The 22528-nt window shown below is 44.0% G+C and overlaps 4 protein-coding genes across 4 annotated transcripts; 1 reads left to right on the top strand and 3 right to left on the bottom strand.

Annotated features, from left to right (window-relative positions):
* Window positions 1-1765: 1765 nt before the first annotated feature.
* ColSpa_01727 (4-amino-5-hydroxymethyl-2-methylpyrimidine phosphate synthase) lies at window positions 1766-2955 on the top strand (the record flags this gene model as incomplete). The annotated part of the gene is made up of 4 exons (XM_049267939.1): window positions 1766-1800; window positions 1853-1955; window positions 2008-2076; window positions 2128-2955. The coding sequence occupies 4 exons, from the start codon at window positions 1766-1768 to the stop codon at window positions 2953-2955; spliced, it is 1035 nt and encodes a 344-aa protein (XP_049123896.1).
* Window positions 2956-9375: 6420 nt separating this feature from the next.
* Window positions 9376-11093, bottom strand: ColSpa_01726 (uncharacterized protein; the record flags this gene model as incomplete). Its single annotated transcript, XM_049267938.1, has 3 exons — window positions 9376-10495; window positions 10554-10729; window positions 10779-11093. 3 exons carry the CDS (start codon window positions 11091-11093, stop codon window positions 9376-9378), a joined length of 1611 nt encoding a protein of 536 aa, XP_049123895.1.
* Window positions 11094-13109: 2016 nt separating this feature from the next.
* ColSpa_01725 (uncharacterized protein) lies at window positions 13110-13556 on the bottom strand (the record flags this gene model as incomplete). Its single annotated transcript, XM_049267937.1, has 2 exons — window positions 13110-13149; window positions 13252-13556. The coding sequence occupies 2 exons, from the start codon at window positions 13554-13556 to the stop codon at window positions 13110-13112; spliced, it is 345 nt and encodes a 114-aa protein (XP_049123894.1).
* A 2909-nt stretch (window positions 13557-16465) lies between these two features.
* Window positions 16466-17261, bottom strand: ColSpa_01724 (uncharacterized protein; the record flags this gene model as incomplete). The annotated part of the gene is made up of 2 exons (XM_049267936.1): window positions 16466-17056; window positions 17112-17261. The coding sequence occupies 2 exons, from the start codon at window positions 17259-17261 to the stop codon at window positions 16466-16468; spliced, it is 741 nt and encodes a 246-aa protein (XP_049123893.1).
* Window positions 17262-22528: the final 5267 nt, after the last annotated feature.

Below are 22528 nucleotides of genomic sequence, written 5' to 3'. Positions count from 1 at the left end.
TCTTTATTTATTTTTTTAAAGTAATTTTTTTATATATAGCTATTATTAAACGTATAATAGTTAAAATCTATTAATTTACTTAGGGAAGTATATTATAATGCCTTTACGCGTATTATATAGCCTTGTGAGATTTGTGCTAGGCTTGGATTAACTATTAGTCTGGTCCCTTTGTGCAGATCCACCACGCAGGATATATATTTATTTGTTTTAGACAAGGTAATCCTGCACATAGAAATCTAAGCCATTTTCCTTATGTCTTTTCCACCCTAAGTGGTGACTCTACGACACAAGGTGAATGCCAAAGCCTTTGCACCTGATTAAGACCCCCACGTATGCACACGGCAAATTCAATCTGCTCCCGCAATCTACCTCATAAGATTTAGGGTCGAGGTCAGAGGATCTGCTGTGGACGTTCAGGCGCAAGTTAAATCTAGTTTTATCACTATAAATATATTATGTCAGGGGTGAGTGTTATGGTCCCATTGTGAATTGTTCCAGTGCGAGAAGTGTATTTCATAACTGAATATTAGAGGTTTGTCTTTCAATTACTCACGGGTCGAGCTTTCGGCGGTGATACAAGTTCAAAAATTTGACTCAGGGTCTCTTTCTCCGGTTTGGGGTGCAACGAAGTACTTGTTTATCTTTCAACTTCCAATGTAGTCTAGTCTAGTCTAATTGAACACCAAAATGGTGGCTGTTGCAGAAGATGCGCTAGTCTAACCCACCTGTGTCGGTCGCGGTTGCGAGCATTGTGAACCCCCACGGCCGAACAGCGGCCAACGTCGGCCCAAGGCGGCTATGTTCGGGGAGGAACCGGAGGATTGTGACTACCTACTGCATTGGATTCCGATCCCGGAGTCCCCGGTCTGCACGGCACGGAGCAGGTCATACGGACTGGTCCAGAATATGAGATATTTTCACATCGCATTACGTCTACGAACTATATTCTGTGGATGCAAATCCTCGGTACGAGGTCTGCTACTCGACACGTCGACGAATGAAGACTCTAAATTGGACCAGTCACATCTTATCAGTTACGGCAGAAAATGGAACAGAGCCGACGTGCTCGATCTTTTTCTCGTCCGAAACAGGGGTCGTTGGGCATGTTTTCTGATCAGGCCACAACGTTTAACTCATGGTGCTTGCAAAGCGCCCGATTGTGTGGGATTTGCTCGATAGTTACTCATCGTGAATGAAAAATGACGAAGTTTGTCGGGTCGGGATACCGGAAGCCAGGCCGGATTGCATGATTAGCTTTGGCCAAGTGAGGGGATTATGCAAAGCTTTAAGCGATCAAGAAGTTACCCCTCACGACGAGGGATATTTGAACCATGTATCTCCCTATGAGTTAAAACAACCGTATGATGCCTGCTCCCCATCGTACTCTTGCAACATCGCTTTTGAGACTCAACAAACACCTACCATTCACAATTTAGACCTGGTACGACGCTCGCGTCAAAGAGCCATGGCATCTATCGCAATGGAAACATCTACAGATCGAGGTAAAGTAGTAGAAGAACGCATCCGGGTGTTTGACTCCTCTGCTGTGCCTGACATCCAATCAAGCCCTCTCGATATCTTGATCGATCGAGAGGGAGCACTGGTTCGGAGGGGTACAGCAGGGAGTCGATCTGAGATATACCGGCGAACTTGATCTGGATAATACCAGCGAAAGGACATGCTTCTTTGGCCCCCATCCCCGCTGTATGAGTGATATCAGGTCGGAGTGTACTAACCCGTGCAGCATCACGCTCGATCTGTCAACATGTCAACGGATAAGATCACCTTCCTCACCAACTGGTAGGATTGCTCGCTTGAATGCTGTTGCGAACGGAAGTTGATGACAAGTCAGGCACGCTACGCCGTACCACGCTCCGCTCTACCTGGCTCAGGCCAAGGGATACTTCAAGGAACAGGGCATCAAGGTCGCTCTGCTTGAGCCAAACGACCCTAGTGTACGGTTACTCCGACCGAGAGTCCTGGTCTTAGTCGTTAACTTTACAGTAGGATGTCACCGAGATTATTGGCACCGGCAAGGTCGATCTAGGCTTCAAAGCCATGATTCACACCCTCGCTGTGAGTATTCCGGTTTGTCCTCTTTTCTGACTCGGTACTGACACCTTCCAGGCCAAGGCTCGCAACTTCCCTGTACTCTCTATTGGCAGTCTTCTAGACGAGCCTTTCACTGGGGTTGTTTATCTCAAGGACTCGGGCATCACCACCGACTTTCGCTCTCTCAAGGGCAAGCGGATCGGATATGTTGGCGAGTTCGGCAAGATCCAAATCGATGAACTGACGTCGCACTACGGTATGACGCCTGATGAGTACACGGCCGTACGCTGCGGTATGAACGTCTCCAAGGCTATCATCGAGGGCACCATTGACGCCGGTATCGGTCTGGAGAACGTTCAGATGGTCGAGCTTGAGGAGTGGCTAGCCTCCCAGGGTCGTCCCAAGACCGACGTGCAGATGCTCCGCATCGATGAGCTCGCAGAGCTCGGGTGTTGCTGCTTTTGCACTATCCTGTACATTGGCAACGAGTCCTTCATCACCGAGAACCCGGACAAGGTCCGTAAGTTCATGAAGGCTGTTAAGAAGGCCACTGACTACGTCCTTGAGAAGCCCGAGGAAGCTTGGAAGGAGTATGTTGACTTCAAGCCTGTTATGGGTTCGGACCTCAACCGCAAGATCTTTGAGCGCAGCTTTGCGTACTTTTCGCACGACCTGAAGAACGTGCAGCGAGACTGGACCAAGGTCACCAAGTACGGCAAGAGGCTTGGGGTTTTGGACGAGAGCTTCCAGCCGAACTACACCAATGAGTTCCTTGAATGGACTCTAGACGAGGACTCTCGGGACCCTACTGGTGATCAGAAGAGGATGGTCGAGTTGCAGAACGAGGTTTCTTGCAAGGGTGGCTTCCGCCGCTTAAAGCTGCAGTCTGCTGTCAAGGCCTGATTTATCAAAGAGTGCCTACACAGAACCACGGATGAAATCGATGCAATAGGCCTCACTCATTTTGCCTCACATGATCTCTCTGTCCTAGGAATTGTCTGTCGTTTCTGGTGGAATTGGATCAATCTACCTCTTTGGGATAAATACAAACATTTCCTGTGCACTTCCAGCATCTCAAGTCGCGTTGAATTTGCAGTGAAATTGTTTGCGGATTTGTACGTTGGTCCGCAAGGCTCAGAGACCTGGGCTTATCGTGAGGGTAGAGAGAATTTGGAATTGGTGTATTCTTCAAAGTTCTAATAAGAAAGGATGACTGCAGCCAATGAAGTTGACTTCAAATAGGAAGCTCGGGCTTTCAGATTTGTCTCATACGAATTTATCTGAAGTGTGATAAGTCATCATAGTCGAAATAACGTATATGCATAGCGAGTCGCCCATCATAGCGAGCCGCCCACCTTTCACTACCCTCCAGCCATTTGTGTAAGTCAATTAAGCCACATCGTACGAAATCAATTGAAACTACTCATCAGCCTCTTCTTCAGAGGTCTCCCAAACTACCTGACATGTTCGTACATTATGTCCAGTCTTTCCGCAGTTACCACATCGCCGCCCGCGCGATTCACCCCCCTCCGTACGAGCACCCTCTTGACGCATGTTTTCGCCTCCAGCATCAACAACCCCCTTTTCTACCCGTATTGCCTCAGCTTCAGCTGTATTAAGTGACCCTCCAAGACGTAGTTGGGTTTTCTTAGCTCTCCGGCGCTTACTTAGTATCTCATTTGCCGTACGAAGCCCGCGGCACTCGGCTTCAACAAGAGCTAGTTTGTGTGCTAACTTGCTAATACCTTTAGCTTGCAAATCAACAACCTCGTACAAATGAGTTGGTGAGCTATCTTGATGACTAGTGATTCTTTTCTTAAGTGAAGCAGAGCTTCGTACGGCGTCATGTGCTGTGGTTGGTGTCTTTGGGTCCCAGGAGCCCTGGCTGCTTGGGCATGAGTTGGATGGTGTTGGCGTCTTTGGCTTGAAATCCAGGCGGGAAAGAACTGCTTCTGGGTCGAATGGTACAAGGCCAGCCTGTCTAAAACCAGCTTGTACGTTTTCTTTGCTTATTGAAGTAAAAAAGGCTGCCTTGAAGGCAGGAAAGAAATCATCCTTAGTAATGTGCGTAATCTGCATCCGCATCATCTTCTCGATTTCCTTGCCATATGAAGCCTTCAGCGGACTAAAACAGCCAACATCAAGAGGCTGAAGCTCGTGCGATGAATGCGGAGGCATGCAAAGAGCAATAATGCCGTGTTCCTTGCAGTAATCGTCAAACTTGGTGGATTTGTGGCTGTTGTGGCCATCAAGGATTAGGAGCCGTTTAACACCCTTCGTGCGAGACTTTGTGCACTTTTCAAAATGTTTTAGCCAATCTAGGCCAATCTCATTTGTAGTCCATCCATTTTCGCTAGGGTGGACGCGCCATTCGGGTGGGAATTGGCCATTGGTATACCATGAGAGTAGGTGATATTTGCCCTTAACAATGACGTATGGAGGCAGCGCCCAGCCATCTGCACATACGCCCTGAATGACAGAAACCCATTCGCGATTGCCAGGCTGCTTCGTACGAGGCCTTCCACGGCGGTCAGAGGTTGTAATAACCTTTGCGTGCGACAGCATTCCCATCAAGAAGCCCGTCTCATCAAAATTGTAGACATCGTCATCGTGTATTCCGTACTTCGCGATTGTGTTTCGTACGAGGGCAAACCAGGCCTGCACAATTGCAGGATCTTCAGCCAATGCCCTCTGATAGTCGATTCTACGTCGAAAACGCGTCTTTAGTTGTGGTTGGCGTCGTACGAAGTTCTCTGCCCATCGCGGTCCGACACGCGTCGCGTCACGTTCGTCAAGGAGACAATCGGCCATATCTCGTACGTCGTCAAGTCGCGGTGGAAATCCTCGATCGATCAGGTCAATAACTCGTTCAAGAATCACAGTTTCTTCCACCTGAGTCATCTTCATTGAATTCGTACGAGTTTCGCGTCGTGGTAGAAGTCCAGCGCGTCGGTCGCGAAGTGTAGTTCTCGGGACCTTATAGATAGAAGCTGCTTTTCGAACGGATAGTTTTGGGTCCTTTTTAATAGCTTCAATTGCAAGGATAATGCGACTTTCATTTGAAGAGGAACTCATGGTCGTACGTAGAGGAAGGTTGTTGTGAAGGTGAAGAGTGTAGAATTAAGGAAAAGTGGGCGGCTCGCTATGATGGGCGACTCGCTATGCATATACGTTAACTATAAATTATTTAGTATCTAGTAACCTTCTTATTTAGTACTTTTTATCTATTTAGTATAAAGGTATTAAAGAATATATCCTAGCTTTATCTTAAATATAGAAATATAAAAAGGTAGCTAGTGTTCTTTGTCTTATTAGATAAGCCTATTAGTACCAGTTCTAGCAGTAAGCCCTATTAGTATTAGCTTTACTAGGTTAAGGCATTATAGTTTAGGCTGTCCTAATTACTATTACCTAATCCTTACTCTTAGTTAATATAGCTCATAGATACTAATCTTAAACGTATTATTAGTTCTTTTTTTACTTTACTTTCCTCGTTTAAAAGCAAATTAGTACAAATAATAATCTTATCTTCAATCACCTTAGTTAAGTAATTAACTTCCTTGGATTCTAATATGTCTTTATTTACTATAGCTTAGTCCTTAATAATTATTATTGTTCTAATTTCTTAATCTAGGACATCTTTTAGTTTAAGTAAAAGATTAAAAGTTAATAGCTATTCTCTCTACTAAATATAGTTTATTTTATAGTTACTTTATTTCCTTTTATTTAGAAATACTATTCTTAATATAAAAGTAGGTAATAAAAGCTATTATAAAGGGTATTCTTCTTATAGAATTAAAGTAATATTAGCTTTTTTTGTAATACCTAGAACATAAAATTTAAGGTTATAAGTTATACTTAGGTATTATATATTATTTATAATTATTTATGTTTCTTTAGTTAAAATTATTACCTTTATATTATCTTTTTTATAGAATTAGCTTTTATTAAATATTATATTTTATATAATTATAATCTACTAAAATAAAAAGATCTATATTTAGTATAAGTTATAAGTATTCTAAATATAGCCTACTAAATATTTAATATAGCCTCTTAGTTTTACCTTAAAGCGTTATCTTTCTATGTTTCTCTCTTAGTTCTTTTAAACAAAGTACACTTAATAGCTATATATATAAAGTTATCTTTATTATAAACATAAGTCTTAGCTAAGGGTTACTTAATATTAAAGTTATTATTAATAAAAATATTATTTAAATTATCTCTCTTCTTTTTTAATTAAGTAAAGCTAAACGTTATACTAAAAAGAGCTAATATTATAAAAGTATATGTTAGCTATTACTGCTTTAACCTATAGTTTATATAAAAAGCTTACTCTAGAAAGCAGTTTAATACCTCTAGTTATTACTTCCTAGCTAGCCCTTTTAGCTTTACTATTTAGCTCCTTTATATATAAAGAAATAGTCTTAACCTTAATCTCCTTTTCTTCTACTTATTATTAGAACTCTATATTACTATTAATTACTATAACAAAGTAGTTTATATTTTATCTTATTTTATATAAAGTAAGGCTATATTATTTTATTACTTATTACTTAAAAATATATAGAACTCTAAATATACTCTTATAGGTTTTTAATACCTTTAGAAATCTAAAAAAATAACTAATATATTTATCTTTAATTACTATAAGCTATAAGTTCTTATTATACCCTTTAAGGTAATTAAAGAGATTCTAAGTAATTTTATAGTATAAGTAAAGTAACCTTTATTCTGATCTTTATTTTAAGACTATTTTCTTTATATAAGTTATTTAGTAGTAAAAGTATTCTAATCTCTTGTAGGCCTTGATCTTTACCCCTTAAGCATTTAAGACTAATTACTTAAACGCTTAGGGTTTTAAATAGCTGCTTTATAAATACTAGAGCTAAGTAAGGTCTAAGTAAGTATTTTTCTTATGGTATAAAGGTTATATAAGAGTATTATAGTAAGGTAATATTATTATATTAATATTAACTATAGCTGTATTACTTATAGGGATTTATATATAAATAAAATAATTAATAAGAGGCTTATATTTAAAGAAAGTAATATTTACTTTTTATATAAGTTACTTAACTATAAAGCTATTTAAATATTTTTTATATTAAAGGGTATAATTAAGTTCTAAGTACTAGATACCTGTTATACAAAGTAAAGCTTTTAATATAATATTTATATAAAAATTCTCTACATATACTATATTCTTAAGCATAAAGTCCTAGTTTACTTTATTTTAGCTTCTAAGAATCCCTTTAATTACATATCTACCTTTTACATAAATAAAGTATAAAGTAGTACTTAAATTAACTTATTAATCGCTTTTTTTAACTACTTAGACTATACTTAGCTTTAAGAAAAATACATTATTTACTAGGTAAGTAGCTCTATAGTTATCTAATATAATGCTATATAAAAGGATATATAGGTTAAAATATAGAGTAATAAAGATACTATAAACTTCCTTTTTCTAAGTAGCTTTATCTAAGTTTAGTTAAAGTAGGATAAAGTTAATAATATATATAATAACCTTTAATAGTAAGTTATTACTAAGTCTATTATTATTATCTTTATTATTATTAGCCTTATTATTATATCTTTTAAGATCTCTTCTTTAAGACAAAAAGATTACCTAAAGCTACCCTTTCTAAGTAAGTTTAACTTAGAGGTCTATATTCTAAGGGTTATTAATTTAATTACAGATTTATTATATATTATTATTAGTAATTAAAGCTAGTCTAAGTAAGTAGCTAGTAAAGGCTTTCTTTATATAAGTATATTTAAGTAAAAGCTAATAATATAAATAGCTATAAATATATACTTTATTTAAGTTTTTTAGTAAGAAATAGTATATATTATTCTTAGTTAATATAATAGGATAATTTATTAAAGTTATATAAATACTAAGCTTTCTCTTATAATATTTTATTACTAATAAGTCTTTCTATAAGATACTAGTTAAGATTATTATATAATTATCCAGGTTTTTAACTAAAAAACCTATTATCTTATTTTAAATAATTTTTATAAGTTTATAAGTTACTTAAGATAAAGTAATTCTATATAATACTACTTTTAAAAAGGTTCTTAAAGTAAAAGTACTTTAGACTTTTAGTAAATCTAGGATTTTTATATAAAAGTAAGAATTTTGTTATTTTATTAACTAGATAAATAGGTTAATACTTAAGGCTACTTAATCTAATAAAACTAGATATTCTTCTTAAATAATAGTTTAACTAAATAAGTTATTTAGTATATATTATTACTTAAAAATCTTAAGTATTAAGTAAAATATTATTTAGTTTTATACTAAAGCTTTTATTTAAGTTAACTTAAAAAGTGATTTAGTAATTAATATTTTTACTTATATATTAATTATATTAAATACCTTTTTTTATTATTTCTAAATAGCTTCTTTTATATTAATATTTAAGATATATATTTAATATATAACCTTAACGTTTAAATTAGTTATTATTAAAAGAGGTTTATTATTAGTTTATTTAAGATTTATATTAGTAATAAATTTATTAAAAGTAAAAATCCTTAAAGTATTTAGGATCTTATTAAAATATTTAGGTTTACTTTTATTTATTTATTTAGGTTTATTTAAGTTAATAAATTCCTAGATATACTTTAACTTTACTTTAAGCTAAAAAGTTATATACTATAAAAGCCAATTATTTTATGTTTTAAGCTTCTTTATAACTCTAATAAAAATAAATATATTAAAGATATTAGTTTAAAAAAATAAAAATAGTTTATTTAAAAAAGATTTTTTAGCCTATAATATGCTCTAAATATAATAGTTTAAAAGTATAATATAAGCTAAGCTTATAACTATTATAGAGTTACTACTTAAAGTAAAAAAGATATAAGGAAAACGGCTTAGATTTCTATATATAAAATTACTTTGTCTAAAATAAATAAATATATATCCTGCGTGGTGGATCTGCATAAAGGGACCGGACTAATAGTTAATCTGGGCCCGGCGCAAATCTCACAAGGCTGCGCGATGCGCGTGAGGGCATTGCGACACCTTGTGTATTACACCAAGTCCAATGCCTCTTTCCCGAGCTATTATCGATATAACATTCCGATTACCTTCAACGCTGTCCCCTTCACCGAGCTCTCCCTGCTGCAGAAGGTTATCATAGTCTTCCATTTCAGTCAGTGATGGCCCCTTTGACTGAACATCATGCCAGATAGAGCTTAATAACTCCAAAGTGTAACAGCTGCTGAAGGAAGATTTACCTGGCGTTAACATGCATATTGGAAATTTCTCACGTACGGGCTATATCACTGTTTGCATTACGCTGGCATCTATGCTTTTGTCGGTGTTGACGCACGACTGGTATGACTCGTGTTCGGCCGTTGATGGTTCATCTCGATCATCCCGTCCTCGTTCCTAGCGTGAAACCGTTGCTCCTCCATATGCAGATCGTACAGTCCGTCTTTCGAGACCAAGTGGTCCCTATATATCCATAACGAAGTGACTTTGGGTCCTCGAGTCGAACCTTTTTCGCCAGGGTCACTGTTCGCCGTCTGGCCTCGAATCGCCATTGTCCTCATCACCCGAGCCATCTCAACAGCGCCGCCATCAGGCACCACAACCCGGTTAGCAACCAGCGCAGCCGCAATACCGAGTGCCAGCTGAAGCGTTGCTGTGAGTACCAAAATCATATGTATGAAGTTCCAGTGCGAGACGTTGAGCTTGGTGCCTTTCAAGGGCATGGTTCCTTCCACAACGTAATGCGTATTACTCTCTGCTGCGACAGCTATAACTCCAATCGCAAATCTTGACAACATTGCTTCCAGCATATCTGTTGTGCCATTCATTGGCGTTCCGAAAACCGATTCGGCAGGATAGATCTGATACTGGAAACTGGTGCTGTTGGTCAAGGACGAGGCGGCGTATCCTTGAAGAGCAATGGCGGCAGCAGCCATAGCCGTCAGGTTCGAACCGACTTGGTGTTCCGGAATCGTGGCGTTCGCGACTTGCCCAACCGTTATGTTGCAAGCATAGTACCACGATGAGGTATCTGAGGCCTCGAAGGCAGCAACCGTGGCGCATCCTTCACCACACTCGTACTCGCTGTTGGTCATGAAAGTCGTCTGGTCGGTGCCACCTTGTACCGGGATATTGATGTTATACCGACCGTTGTTCTCGAGAGCGACAGTAATATTCGGACTCGTCCCGTTTCCACCACTCGTTACAGGCCACGCTGTGCATTTGGAGGTAGAGTTGATGCTGCGGTCTGTGGCGATGGTTACGGGGTTGCTATTTTCATTTGTAATGGACGCCTGCGATGTCTCGTAAAATACATATTTGCAAAGACTTTCCGAGCAAAACATCAAAGGATCACTCGGCACAATGATGGCTCGAGCCAACGGAGCCTCTTCCACTGTGGCTGTGTCATAAGCCAAGGAGATTGTGCCGTAACTGTGTCATTAGATCAATAGTCTGAGATTATTAAGGTGTCTTTTTCAACGGTACCGACCTATTTGCGGCATACTGCTGGGCGCCGAGGGCCTTGGAATTCGACTTCACAATTTTGGACGTTTCGATTGTGTCCATATTTGCGATTGACACATTTCCGTGGACCAGCAAAGCCCTTTTGTCGGCAGTATCGGTGGCGTAGCACAGACCAATAGCAGCGAGACCAACTTGGGAGCCCTGGATGGCTCAGTCAGTTGCTGTCTTCAAGAGTTGTGGAATATCTCACGATCGTCAATATGAGCCAACCCAACGCTGCGAGATGAATTGACCAACGCTTCGACCTGGCTGCCAGCATGATGGTATGCTTCAAGTTATCAGCCTGCAGAATCAGCTCGACTTTGCGCTTTGACCTGTATCGGCGACTCAAGATCCACCACCGTAGTTCAGCCACCATGTGGTTGAGACTGCTAGCCACTGCCAAACCCAGTGCGATGGAGAGACCAGTGATGAGGGCGTTGTATTGTCGTTTCGTAGTCTGGTTCATGACCATTTTGCTTGAGTAGACCCAGATGACGATGTAAACCGAGACAATTATGAACATCGTGATCGCCCATCTCGAAAATACCCTCATCAACACTTTTAAACGCGACTTTCGCTTGGCGGGCAGGCCTTGGAAGTGGCCGTTGTCGGCATCGTTGCGGAGAATCGAAGCGTTTTCTAGTTCGTCTTGAGGCGTCAACGTTGGCACTGCTGTGACACAAGTCAGTACATCGTGTCCGAAAAACGAGTTTACAGATGGAAGACTTGCTCTGTGCCCTCATGAACGGGTAGGGCATTGTACTGTGTGGGACGTTTGCCGAACGAGCCCTGTGTGTTAACGAGGCTCGCGTTGTGGTGTCGCCGCGTTGTATGGCGACCAGTTGGCAAGGCACTTAGGCCGAGAAAGCAGCGCTGCGAAAGACCTTCAAGGAACCAAGATCCCAATGTTGTTACTTTAAAGAACGGCGCAGGGAGGGTGATCATCTTTAATGCCCACGGCAGAAGGTGGATACAACCCCAAGATGGAGCCTATGTCTGGGCAACCGCAGTCCGAGTTATGAATTCCTGAAGGTAAAACAACAAGGCCTCCCGCTCACACCGACAGGACGACCCCAAGGAGCCGAGCCCCACTGCGCACGCCGAGATCCTCTCAAGAAGCTGAGGCATTCAAGGGCAAAGTTGGCCGCGCAAGCTGAGACACGTTCAACCTACCTGTGGCGGTACAAAACCTCTGGACTGGCCACTCTCTGCGTCCATTTCCACATCAAAACTGCGTAACACAAATTGAACTCCTTGAGTGGGCTGTATAATGACAGTGCTGTCAGCGGCCGCTGTGCTGTCCGTTTAAAACACCAAGCAATCGGGACGCTCCGTAATAATGCAGCAAGCCCCGGCATACGACTCATGCGCGTCAGGAGGGTTCCGGGCTGTATTTGAGGGTGACAAACTTGTAGCTCCAAAAGCGGCCATCCCGAAATTACACCTGGGCCCTTCTGGAGAGCAGACGATGGGTTTTCGTCTCAAACGAACTGCCACATCTACCACAAGTTCACTTTCATCGTGGTAAACTTAGGAATGAGTCCCAGCTATCCCAGGAAGTGGCCCACCCTCTTCGGCACCCAAACGACTTCTCTAGCACACTACAAATGTGTTGCTGGCCGCTGGAACCTGCGGAGTGGCGGGTCAATCTTAAATCTATTCTATGCATTCCTCTGCATGTCGGAAAGGGCTGGCCATTTGCGTTCCAGACACGAGGTGCTTGTTCCTGAATCCTTATCAATTGGTATCGACTGTAAGAAACACCTACTTCAGCCCCGAATCTGTCTTCAAAAATTACAAATAATGCTGGAAACCACCAAGGAACCATAAACAAGCTGGTTGAGGCCGCCAATTGCACCAGCGCCTAAAGTGCTGACTACATTGCCGCGATCCGTAGCTAAGACCTTGTCACGGCACATGTTGCCGTAACGCTAACGCCCAGTTCGGACGACAAAGCCAAGTGGGACTGTATTGCGCCAGGTGTCTCGCAGCCCGCGCGCCCCGCCAGCAGGGTTGGCCTGAGCGTTTTGAAGAGTAACATAAGTACTCGTAGTTAGCTCTATGGGGCTAACGTGCATCATGCCATGCAGGGAGCTAGTATCGCTGCATTTAATAGCATTTCGCAGCTATTGGAGGCGGCAAGAAGAATATTACTTGCCTCGGACCGGGCGTTGCTCGCTGCATTTAGCCCTTAGTCTGTTAAGAGGAGAAAAGAGGAAGTTGAGATAGGATTATGTCATGATAAGGATTTGATGGCTGCAGGTGCAATTAAGCACTTGGCTCATAAGGCTCCTTTAATTTTAGTAAAAAAATTCGAAATCAGTGGTGGACATTGGCCGAATTTCAGAACAACAGGTATCATAGTTGTGATCTCCAAGTCCGTGCCTTAAACCCCCTAACAAACAGTCGATGGGACAACATTTTTCATAGCAAATAGTGCGTACAACAAGGCTCGATCAGCGTGCTTCATGGTAAAGCTAATATTTTTGTTGAAAATGGGCATAGTTAGTTGAGCTTGTTCGGGCATTTTGAGCTTGCTCTACGTGTTCTCTGTATTGTCCCTTGGCTTCCAGCACGTCCTGGTACCGGTGATTACATGAGTCACGACTATCGGCATGGCTGTCACAGGACCATTAGCTATCTTTCCAACAGAGACTATGAGAAGATTCCAGAACACTTACAAAGCCACAATCGAGGATGCAGTGCCAGCTAAAGGTGCTAAGGTCTGGTGGCCTTCTCTAGTATACATGCCTCTCCCTCCCACAGGCCCCAAGGCTGGGTTGTTGAGGTCGTATGGCTTCTTCTGCTTGAGTACGTTGGCTGTTCTCTTGTATGTAGAGCTTGCGGCTGCCGCCGCCTTATCAGCAGCTTTGTACGCCGAGTACTTGTTATCGATGGTATGTCCGGCGACATATGCCAAGTTGTTATCGAGGCCAGAGTACTTCCTTTGCAGTTCGGCTACTTGAGCGGGATCTGGTCTGAACATGAAGGGCTTGAGTGGCACAGTTGTGACCTGCACACGGAAGGGAGAAATGACAGCAAGGTATTACTGAACCTGTGTTTGTCAACAAAAAAAGGATATATCGTTGAGTCTCACCGCACAGGTTTTAGTGATTTACATGAAAACGAAGGAAAAGGCAATTAGATTCAAAAGCCATATGTCCAATAATTGTTGAGTACATTGTCATTTATATCCAATAACCACAGGGGCGTTTATAGCCATAGACTGGCCTATTAAGCAACCTCACTAAGTAGACAGTAGCAACCGCCTTGTGGTAGTAAAATTAGTTCCTCTTGACGCTCAATTGTAACATGCAATCTCAGAATATCACAGTCCCAAGACCCGATTTGGTGCTTCACGCCCAATCCATTTCGTGGCCAAGACTGCAAGCGCTCCAAGTGGAAACAAAATGGTCGTCTTGTTCGAAATCTCGGGCGCCTCCTTTGGCTTCGTTCGCGCGAACCCGATCAAATCTATCATTAGTATCATTCTGGCAGTTCCGGTTTGATAATATACTATTTCTAGATAAAGGACATGGATTATTTGGGAAGATGGCCATGATTGTTAGAACTCGGGCGCTTACGTTGGATGCTTTATGTTGGAACTGACATTGAATTGACAACCTAATGTGATGGTAGGTGACCTGTAACAAATGTGGGGATGGACAATGCGGGGTTAGACCTCGTCCTCCCGCATACTTCTTCGTTAAGAAGGGTTCCTTCTCTACGTCATTGCGTTGCTAGACTGTTCAACGAGACTTGGTATCGCAAATTCTTGATATGACTCTCATTACGGATCTTCCTTGTGAGCTGGTGGCTTGCATCTTGAGGAGTTTCGACGACATTCAATCCCTCAAACCAGCTTTGCTCTCTTGCCACCATATCTTTTCGTCATTCAAACAGAGCCAGGTATCGAAGCAACCATCCTTCGTCGTAATGTGACACCTGCTCTGGTTCCTTATTCTATCGTCATAGTGGAAGCGTCACGCCTACCGCGTCCAAGTAAAAGCTTCTCCGTCTGCAAATTGCTCGACGTCCTCTACAACGAGCCAGCGCAGCTCCCAGCCCGACTCCCATCAATGCCAGTCGCCCTCTTACAGAAGATGGAACTCACCCACCACGCGGTTCAGAGCATGGCCTACGAATTTGCCACGGATGCCTGGCGTCGTCTCAACGGAGACAATAAGAAAAACACGTCTACCAGCGCAACTATGTCGCACGCCGAGTAATTTCGCTTTTGCCGTGCCTTCTACCGCGTTGAACTGTTCTATACTCTATTCAGTGGAAGCCCTCGCGGTGTTAGTGGCGTCTTGGAGGCGGGCATGAATCCTTGGTTCTTCTCGAGGCACGCGCCATGGGAAAACGAGCAGCTTGGCTGTGTTCATGATTTCCTCGAAGCAAAGCTTACTAAAGGTATGCCCTTAAGCCCGAAATACATGCACGATTCTTGATACATGGTCTGACGTCGCGTCTAGCATCTTCCGAACTTGTCGCACATGACTTCGAGTTTGGCGAAATGTCAGTCGACTATCTCACTGATGGGCTGGAAAACAGCCACAGGCAACTCTGGGTTGGTTATTATACCGCTAGATAACGTTTTAAATCATCCATCGTCTCTTTACTTATGATAATGATAGGTCTCAGAAGGAATAGTATTTTTATATCGACTGACTGACCAAATTTCCTACGATGCATTGAAGTAGTTACTACAGCTTTCCTTTGACAACGGCCAATCAAACTTTCCTTCAGCATTATCCCATGTGCTTGAGGCTTATATTGACAACGATACTCTCTTGGAAGCGCATACCGAAGACGAATTACTTCCCGTAATGACAAAGCGCAAGAATGACGAAGATACTGACAAGGGGTCCTATGAGGCCTGGTACGTTGCACACGCAGGTTTACCACTGATCGCATGGCTTATGCTTGAAGAAAACGCTTGGCTTCGAGACCGCGCTTACGTACTTTGGGACTGGGATCGCCTTGAAAGACATCAACTACTTGAGCTTTTTCGAGGCCCTTCACAGGATTCAAGACCTTTCCCAAGCGACTGGGAATTTGAAGAAATGCAAGACTCGTTTGATGAGAGATCAACGATTTGGCGCAAAGGAGGCTCGGGATACTGGAGCAAGGGTGATACTAGCCGTATAGTGTGGCCAGATGGCGACTAAGGGGTGCTGCTTCGAGGTGCCATGGAATGTCATTGGTCCTGTGGCTTCGATAGCGACAAACGGGCTACACATTTTCCTTACACAGAAATCGTTATGCATATTCCTGCTCACTAAGTATGTCATTTGCTAACCCATGTAACGGTCGTGGTCTACCAAAGTGCTGGGAGCATCGAGGTGGCAAACATCCTTGCAACACCTCCTCAAGAACGACAGAATTACAAGTCTGAAAACGCCAGAGTCAGGGCTTACTGGGGGAAACAGGTGATTTATGACTAGTGCTCGAGTCCAATAATGGGGAAGTCTTTGGCTCACTTCCAATTGATGACTCGGCAGCCACCATTAAAGCACCAGAGTATTTCGAGAATACGCAAAGATATTTTTTCCAGTACTTCATACATATGCTGCGGTAACCGTAGAGCCTTGAGTGAAGGTGTTCTTAGGTGATCAGGAACTTCAGAGACAGTGATAGGAAAGGCGATGAAGCTAAATATCTTGTCCAAAAATAGTTGAGACTGTCTGTTTCAGATTCATCGTTCATCACATTATTTGAACCACTGCGAGCACACGGTTACCCAATAGCTTATCAGGGCCAACCAGACCATGCCCTAATAAGTTCTATTGGCTATTCTCTGCAAGTTTTCGTCCTACAAAGTGATGAGATGAGCAACAGTTGGACAGCCCCTGACGCGGTTTTGCTCGACGCTGAGCGCCAACTTCCTTCTCATCAAAGTTTCTTAGACTTAGATGGACCCCCCAGTACCTGGGCCACAGTGACGTTCATAGTTGCTGGCTGTGAGCCGGTCTGCGGAGGAACCACTGGCGCAGGAGTCACCGGTGCGGGAATCGCCGGTGCAGGATCCATCGTTGGAGGAGCCGTTGGTGGAGGAGCCGTGGGTAGTGCACCCATGGCAGGCGGCATTGCCAAGGGGGGGTTACTGAGGGAAATGATTCCCATACCGACAGCGCCACCAGCCCCGCCGAACGCTGATGAAGCAGCGGAGATGCTCTCGGCTGGGATCTTGGCTAGGACAGCCTGGCCAAGAGCAGCCGCGAGCATATTTTGGTTCATGTATGACTTCAAGAGCATCGGCGTCATGTTGACTTGGTCCAAGGTTTGGCGCTGGAGCATTGAGGACATGACCATAATCTTAACGCTCTTAGCTAGTGTGTCGGCGGCATTTTGTAGGACGATACCATCAGTAATTGAGATTGGCTGAGTAGGCACGATGTCGGTACGGGCTTGAGTGAGAGCAAATTCAACGTCCATCATGGCCGGTACAAGCGTCTCGGCGCTTTTGGGATCGGGCGTCAGGGCCTGAGACAAGATGTTAAAAAGATCCCTTGGACTAAAGGAGAAGGGAGCGCATCACCCTGAGAGCGACATCTAGGTTGGATGCAGCCGTTGAAATAGAGATGAAGGCGTTCTGGATCGTCAAAAGATCCCTCTTTTCAATTTTACTCGACGGCGCCGCAAATACGAACTTGAGAATTAACGAGCTTAGGAGAATAGAGGCCCTCATCTTGACTACTTTCGCTAACCAGAGCGATCGGAAGTAAGATGGAAAATGAGGGAAAACGAGCAGAAACGACGTGAAGGCACAAAAGGTAATTACAACACTAAATTGATTAAGAGTTCGCAGCTTGTCTGAGAATACTAGGAATCAAAGGTAATTTATGACAGAACCACGAACCTTGGAGGGTTGGGACGACTTTCATGCCGGACGATCGCTCCAAGATCTGGGTCGTCCTGGGTCTTTCGGTCCCGGGTTGAAGTAACGTTTTGGGTAGAGCTTGCTCTAGGTTGATCGCTTCAGATCTTGCGACGCCGGAGCGAATCTCCTCGCCTGGTGAATAGTAACGAAGACCCACTCAGACTTTGAAGCCGTCCAAACTCACTAAGCTGGTACAGGCTCTCGGGTTATAATGAACTCCGGTTAAGGCAATCACGGAGCTCCGGTGAACGTTGGTAATGGGATGAAACGGCGTCTAGTCCCCGAACGCTTTGGCAGTTTGCCGGATTGGGAACCGGCAACCGGGCATGGGGGCAGGGCATGGAAAGCGGCTCGTAGACGGCAGTCTGTGCGATTTTCTCATAATCCTTGGGTCGGAAGCAGATAGGAAGACGAATGCGATTGTGGAGAAGTAGTTAATGTGTGAGACGTAGCTAAATCAACATTTGGTTGTGTGCATAGTGCCGAGGCTTGTCAAAACGTGCACGAACCCTCCAGTCTCGGAGGACTGGTCTGGGATTTATCTCCTGAGAGAGATCACTACCATTGTCTTGGACACACAATCATGAAGTGTAACACCGATCACAAAGGGTCAGAGCTGTCAAACCATACACACAGCAGTTTCCGGAACTAGGACCAAGCTGAAGTGGCTGTGACGTTTTGTCCTGTCCGGAAAATGAGTGACAACGAGTGTCCGTAAGTCGGACGAGCATCTATTACAAAATTAGCGGTGTAATGTTTTTTAATGGGTTTCTGCATTCTGTTGTAAAGAAAAATAGTCGTCTTGAGACTCAAGTCACATACGTGGAGATAGCACACTGTTATTTTGTGCTTAGACCTAGGACAGTGATAGGTGCCTTATTACGTAGTTAGCTCCTGTTTACCAAAGGCGTCAAACAAGTGTGACGGAGTAAACGTACTTTGGCTTGCACGTATACATGAGAAGATACTGGTTTAATCGCGTAAGTGCAGCGACTGAAATATTTCATTTCGGTTCTTGCTGGAAACCAGGCTTTGATGTCGAGATCACTCACGCTTAGCCATCAACGCACGCAGCCATGTCACGTTCTGGCGAATTTCAGAAAAGGAAGTCCGAAAACGATCCTATTCCAGCACTTTCAACTGTAGAAAGAATTTTTAAAGAAAGCAAGGCCTCATAGATTCCAACAATAGAAGGACTTTGATTTCAACAGATATTTACGATCGTAAAGTCTGTCTAGTTTAGCCACCATCCCCCATTGCGTTTAATCGCAGGTACCTCAGATAGGGAGCATCCTTAAGCTTTCCGTATATCAGCTACACGGTCTACATGTCAATCGTGCGGTGTATCCTACTATTATCATCTTGAACCAAATTCCTAATGATACCTGTTTTAGGTTAAACATATGTACCTCTAGCCTCTAAGTTAGTAGGCGATACTCAGCCGACATCCATTTTACCCCAGTGGGGAAGACCATAGGGCATACAATACTGGAAGGATCATCAGGAGGGCAAATCTCTGTAAGACCAACCGACATCATCCATATCGTTTCTTCTAGCACAAGCTTGCATTCATCCGCCCGTCAAATCGTTTCTATTCTGCTCTGTTTATATCACAACATATACTTTACTTTGTTCATCCCACAAGCACCAATCCACCTACCTACCTGATGGTTCAAACGCCTACCAGCTGCTGGTAACCATAGATGCTAAGTTCCCGTCATCTGGCGGGCCTTTCGGGCCAACGACACTACGAAACATGCTACGCTACTTCAAGTATGGGACTCTGGCTGAAGATTGTACCGATTGGATTCGCGCTGCATCGGATGACATGAATTCGGCCAAGACTCTCGTCGATGACGAGAAGACATGGGCCATGTAGTCCAGCTAGACAGAACGAACTCTTTGCCAGATAGTTGGACGTCACGGCATTGAACGACAATAATCCTGCTGTTCTATGTTAGAAAATCTATGCTAGCGGAAACCATACTGATAAAGGCTATGTCGAAGCTGAAGCATCTGGTTTTCCACCTTATGGAAAACTCGATTTACCGAAAAGGGAGTCCAAAGAGTTCATCATTGATCTGCTTGAGTCTCACAACCGTTGTAGTTGACATTCTTCGACAATGTTGTCATGGAGGCGTCTTTCTAATTCATCGAAGAGATTTTCAGTGAGTTTAAGCTGCCGATTATCCGAAAATGAGAAGTAGTCTGACAAGGCACGTTGTTACTCCCAGCGCCTCAACATGGAGATCTACGAGCGGAAGTAGTGTTGAGAGGCCGAAGTTGGTGATCAACATCAGCGTCTCTCTAGAACGGTCATTCTACCAGCGATGTGCTTTACTATGGGACCTGGCATAAAACGGTTGATAACCGTTACTCCTGATATATTCCATCGCAGGGTGTGCTGTGCAACAAGGGAAAAGTCGTCGTTCTTTGAACTCACAGGTTCATGCTATAGGTAAGTAAAACACTGAAGTCAGTGAACTGAAGTCTAAGAATGACTTGTCTCTTCTGGTTAGGTTTCGAGCAAGCCTGTCACTCACTAACAACTACAATCGTATTGAAAGCGAAGCCCTTCTGTAACTTCGAGATGGGCGAACAGGATTGACACGCCTGTACATGCAGCGTCGACTCTGCTCACACAGCTAGGCCATCAATGGCGAATGTGACCGGTGAATCAACGCCTTGAAACAGATAGCAGAAGCTTGCGAGCGGTTCCTTCACGTTTCCATTCCGAAGACAATATGGATGATACGTCGCGATTTAGCCAGCTCAGAAACGCTGGCAGCAACCGACTGTCAAGAGGCACCTCTATAATTAGAGCCTGCCACTTTAAGCTTCCTGATACAGAGCTCTTTTCGTTCTCTGAGGCCCAGACACCGAGGCTATAATGATGATGCGAGAATTGATTACCCAAGGTTGAGAGATCACCTGAGCGGTTTCCAACTGCAGTCAAATGTACGGTAATGTGACGTTGCTAGCCGATCGCCTCGTATGACCCTCTCAACAAACTCATGCATTGAGGGCGGGGTAAGAGCAACAGAGTTGCGTGTCTCCCCACAGCCCGCTTATGGCTGTGAAGTGGGCTGCCGCCGGCTTCATATCATTGGGCTGTTGTTGGAGGTTGCTTCGGAGAGAGTGGTTGCTCTGGCGGCCGGGGCACGCGGGGGTCGCCGGATCGGCGCGACCGGGAGCAGTCAACAGTGGTCCCCGCCCTATGAACACGCAGAGAGCGTTGAAGAGTGTTTGATTGCGACTCCAGCGATCGACATGCTGTGTTGATTTGCTGTCGGTGAGCTTTTGTTTCCTGAACAGTCCGATACAGATGCCACCTTGGATGAGATGAGCGGTCATAAAAGTAATTCCATAAACGAGGCTTGGTCGGGAGTTGGTGAGGAGTGGTGGAACATGTGATCGGCGACTGTTATCCTTACATCAATGTCGACTTGAAGAGCGTAATCGTGTGGCGCGACATAAGCTCCTAATGTGTTTACATGCGACTTCCGCCCTAAAAATAGACAACTCGACTTCCCCCATTTGACGAGCCACCCGCAGCCTATCACAATTCACCGAGACAGGAGGAAAGGTGCAGCAGCTTCTGTATGCACACACCATGGTAGGCAGTGTGCCTAGGCAATAAAGCTCAAGCCACAATGGCACAGTGTCAACTGCACGACTGACGATGAACAAGCTGCTAGCACGTAAAAAGCCTTCGTGACTCAGGGGTGGTTCGGGCGCACACCATGGCGCCATTGGCAGGCAAGTTTGTGAGCGACTCCTCAGTGCTAGCAGAAGTTAATCTCCTTGGCTGTGGTTCGTCTCGAGATACTTGGCACTCCACCTCGGCGGTCTACTGGCAGGCAACAGAGCCCGGATTTGGGGTCAAAGGCCGGTGGGATCCTTGGAAAGCTCGGACGGAGAAGGTGGAAAGGTCAAGTGTAGTGACGGGCACTTGACACGTTGACGCTCTTTTCTTGCGAACGGCTATCGGGGGGGGGCTTTTCAGTTAAATTGCACAGAGGACGGGAGGCGATGAGGCAGCACTCTCTGTTTTTGCTTTTCCTTCTGGGTAGGCGACCAATGTCCTTGTGTCTGCGGACGGAGCCGGGCACCGGGGGAGGGGGTTGCATTCATGGAAGAGAACTCCACCACCAGCCCACCGTGCGGCAAAGCCGAACGCAAGGGAATCAAGGAAGAGGAAGCGTGAAGAGGAGGAGGGTGACGCCTGAACCCAAAGTACCTTTCAGCGAAGAGAGCCGCGGCCGTCACAGTAAAGGGATACGGATACGGTGCAACCATTACACAGCATCAGCGCAACGCACATCTGCCAAGGCCCTCTTTTCTTATCAGACCGCAGCAACGCCGTATCAGCAAGCTGTAAATTGCAACATAGCCAACCGGCGATGGGAGGCTGCCGCGCGCGACAAGCTGCACAGAAGAAAAGTAAGAACAGTAGGGGCAAAGGAAGAGAAGGCTTGAGAGGGGATAATTGGACGTCTTACAGAGGTACTATCCTATCGAATTGCAGATTGGCGCAATGTCCGCGTTCCTTTAGAAACAGTCGACATTTTGAGGGTGCATTTTCCAGCGAGACACCTGCGAGGACGCGGACTTCTAGCACAACGACGAACTTGCGCCTATGACGAATGATGGACTCGGCTAGTGATACCGTGTCTTGGGCCCCAGCCTCCCGTAACGCCATGAATGGTCAAGCTTGGGCACACACGCTTGACGCGGTCAGACAAAGTCACTGACAACGGCGCTTGTTGGGAAAACTGGACACAAGGCAAGGGAGGGTTTTCTTGGCGGAAAAAGTACGCCCCTGAATCTGAAGGCTAGCTATGCCAAGACTTTTAGTGTCGGCGGAATTAAGCATCAAGTTTGGACAGTGTGTTTATGAATGTTTTTTTATGTATTCGATATAGAGAAAATATGCATGATGTTATGACCCTTTCCCTTCCAGCAGGGAGATGATGGTTTCTGCGCCCCCGTTGTGTGCGTAATTCTATACTGATCTATGTGCAGTAGCTTACAAGCATTACATTATCGTAACAGTCATCTTTGTTTGTACGTTT

The sequence above is a fragment of the Colletotrichum spaethianum genome (genome assembly GCF_022836535.1).
Source record: "Colletotrichum spaethianum MAFF 239500 DNA, contig03, whole genome shotgun sequence".
NCBI lineage: Eukaryota > Fungi > Ascomycota > Sordariomycetes > Glomerellales > Glomerellaceae > Colletotrichum > Colletotrichum spaethianum.
Note: the sequence above shows the minus strand (reverse complement) of the source record. Positions and strands in the feature narration are given on the sequence as shown.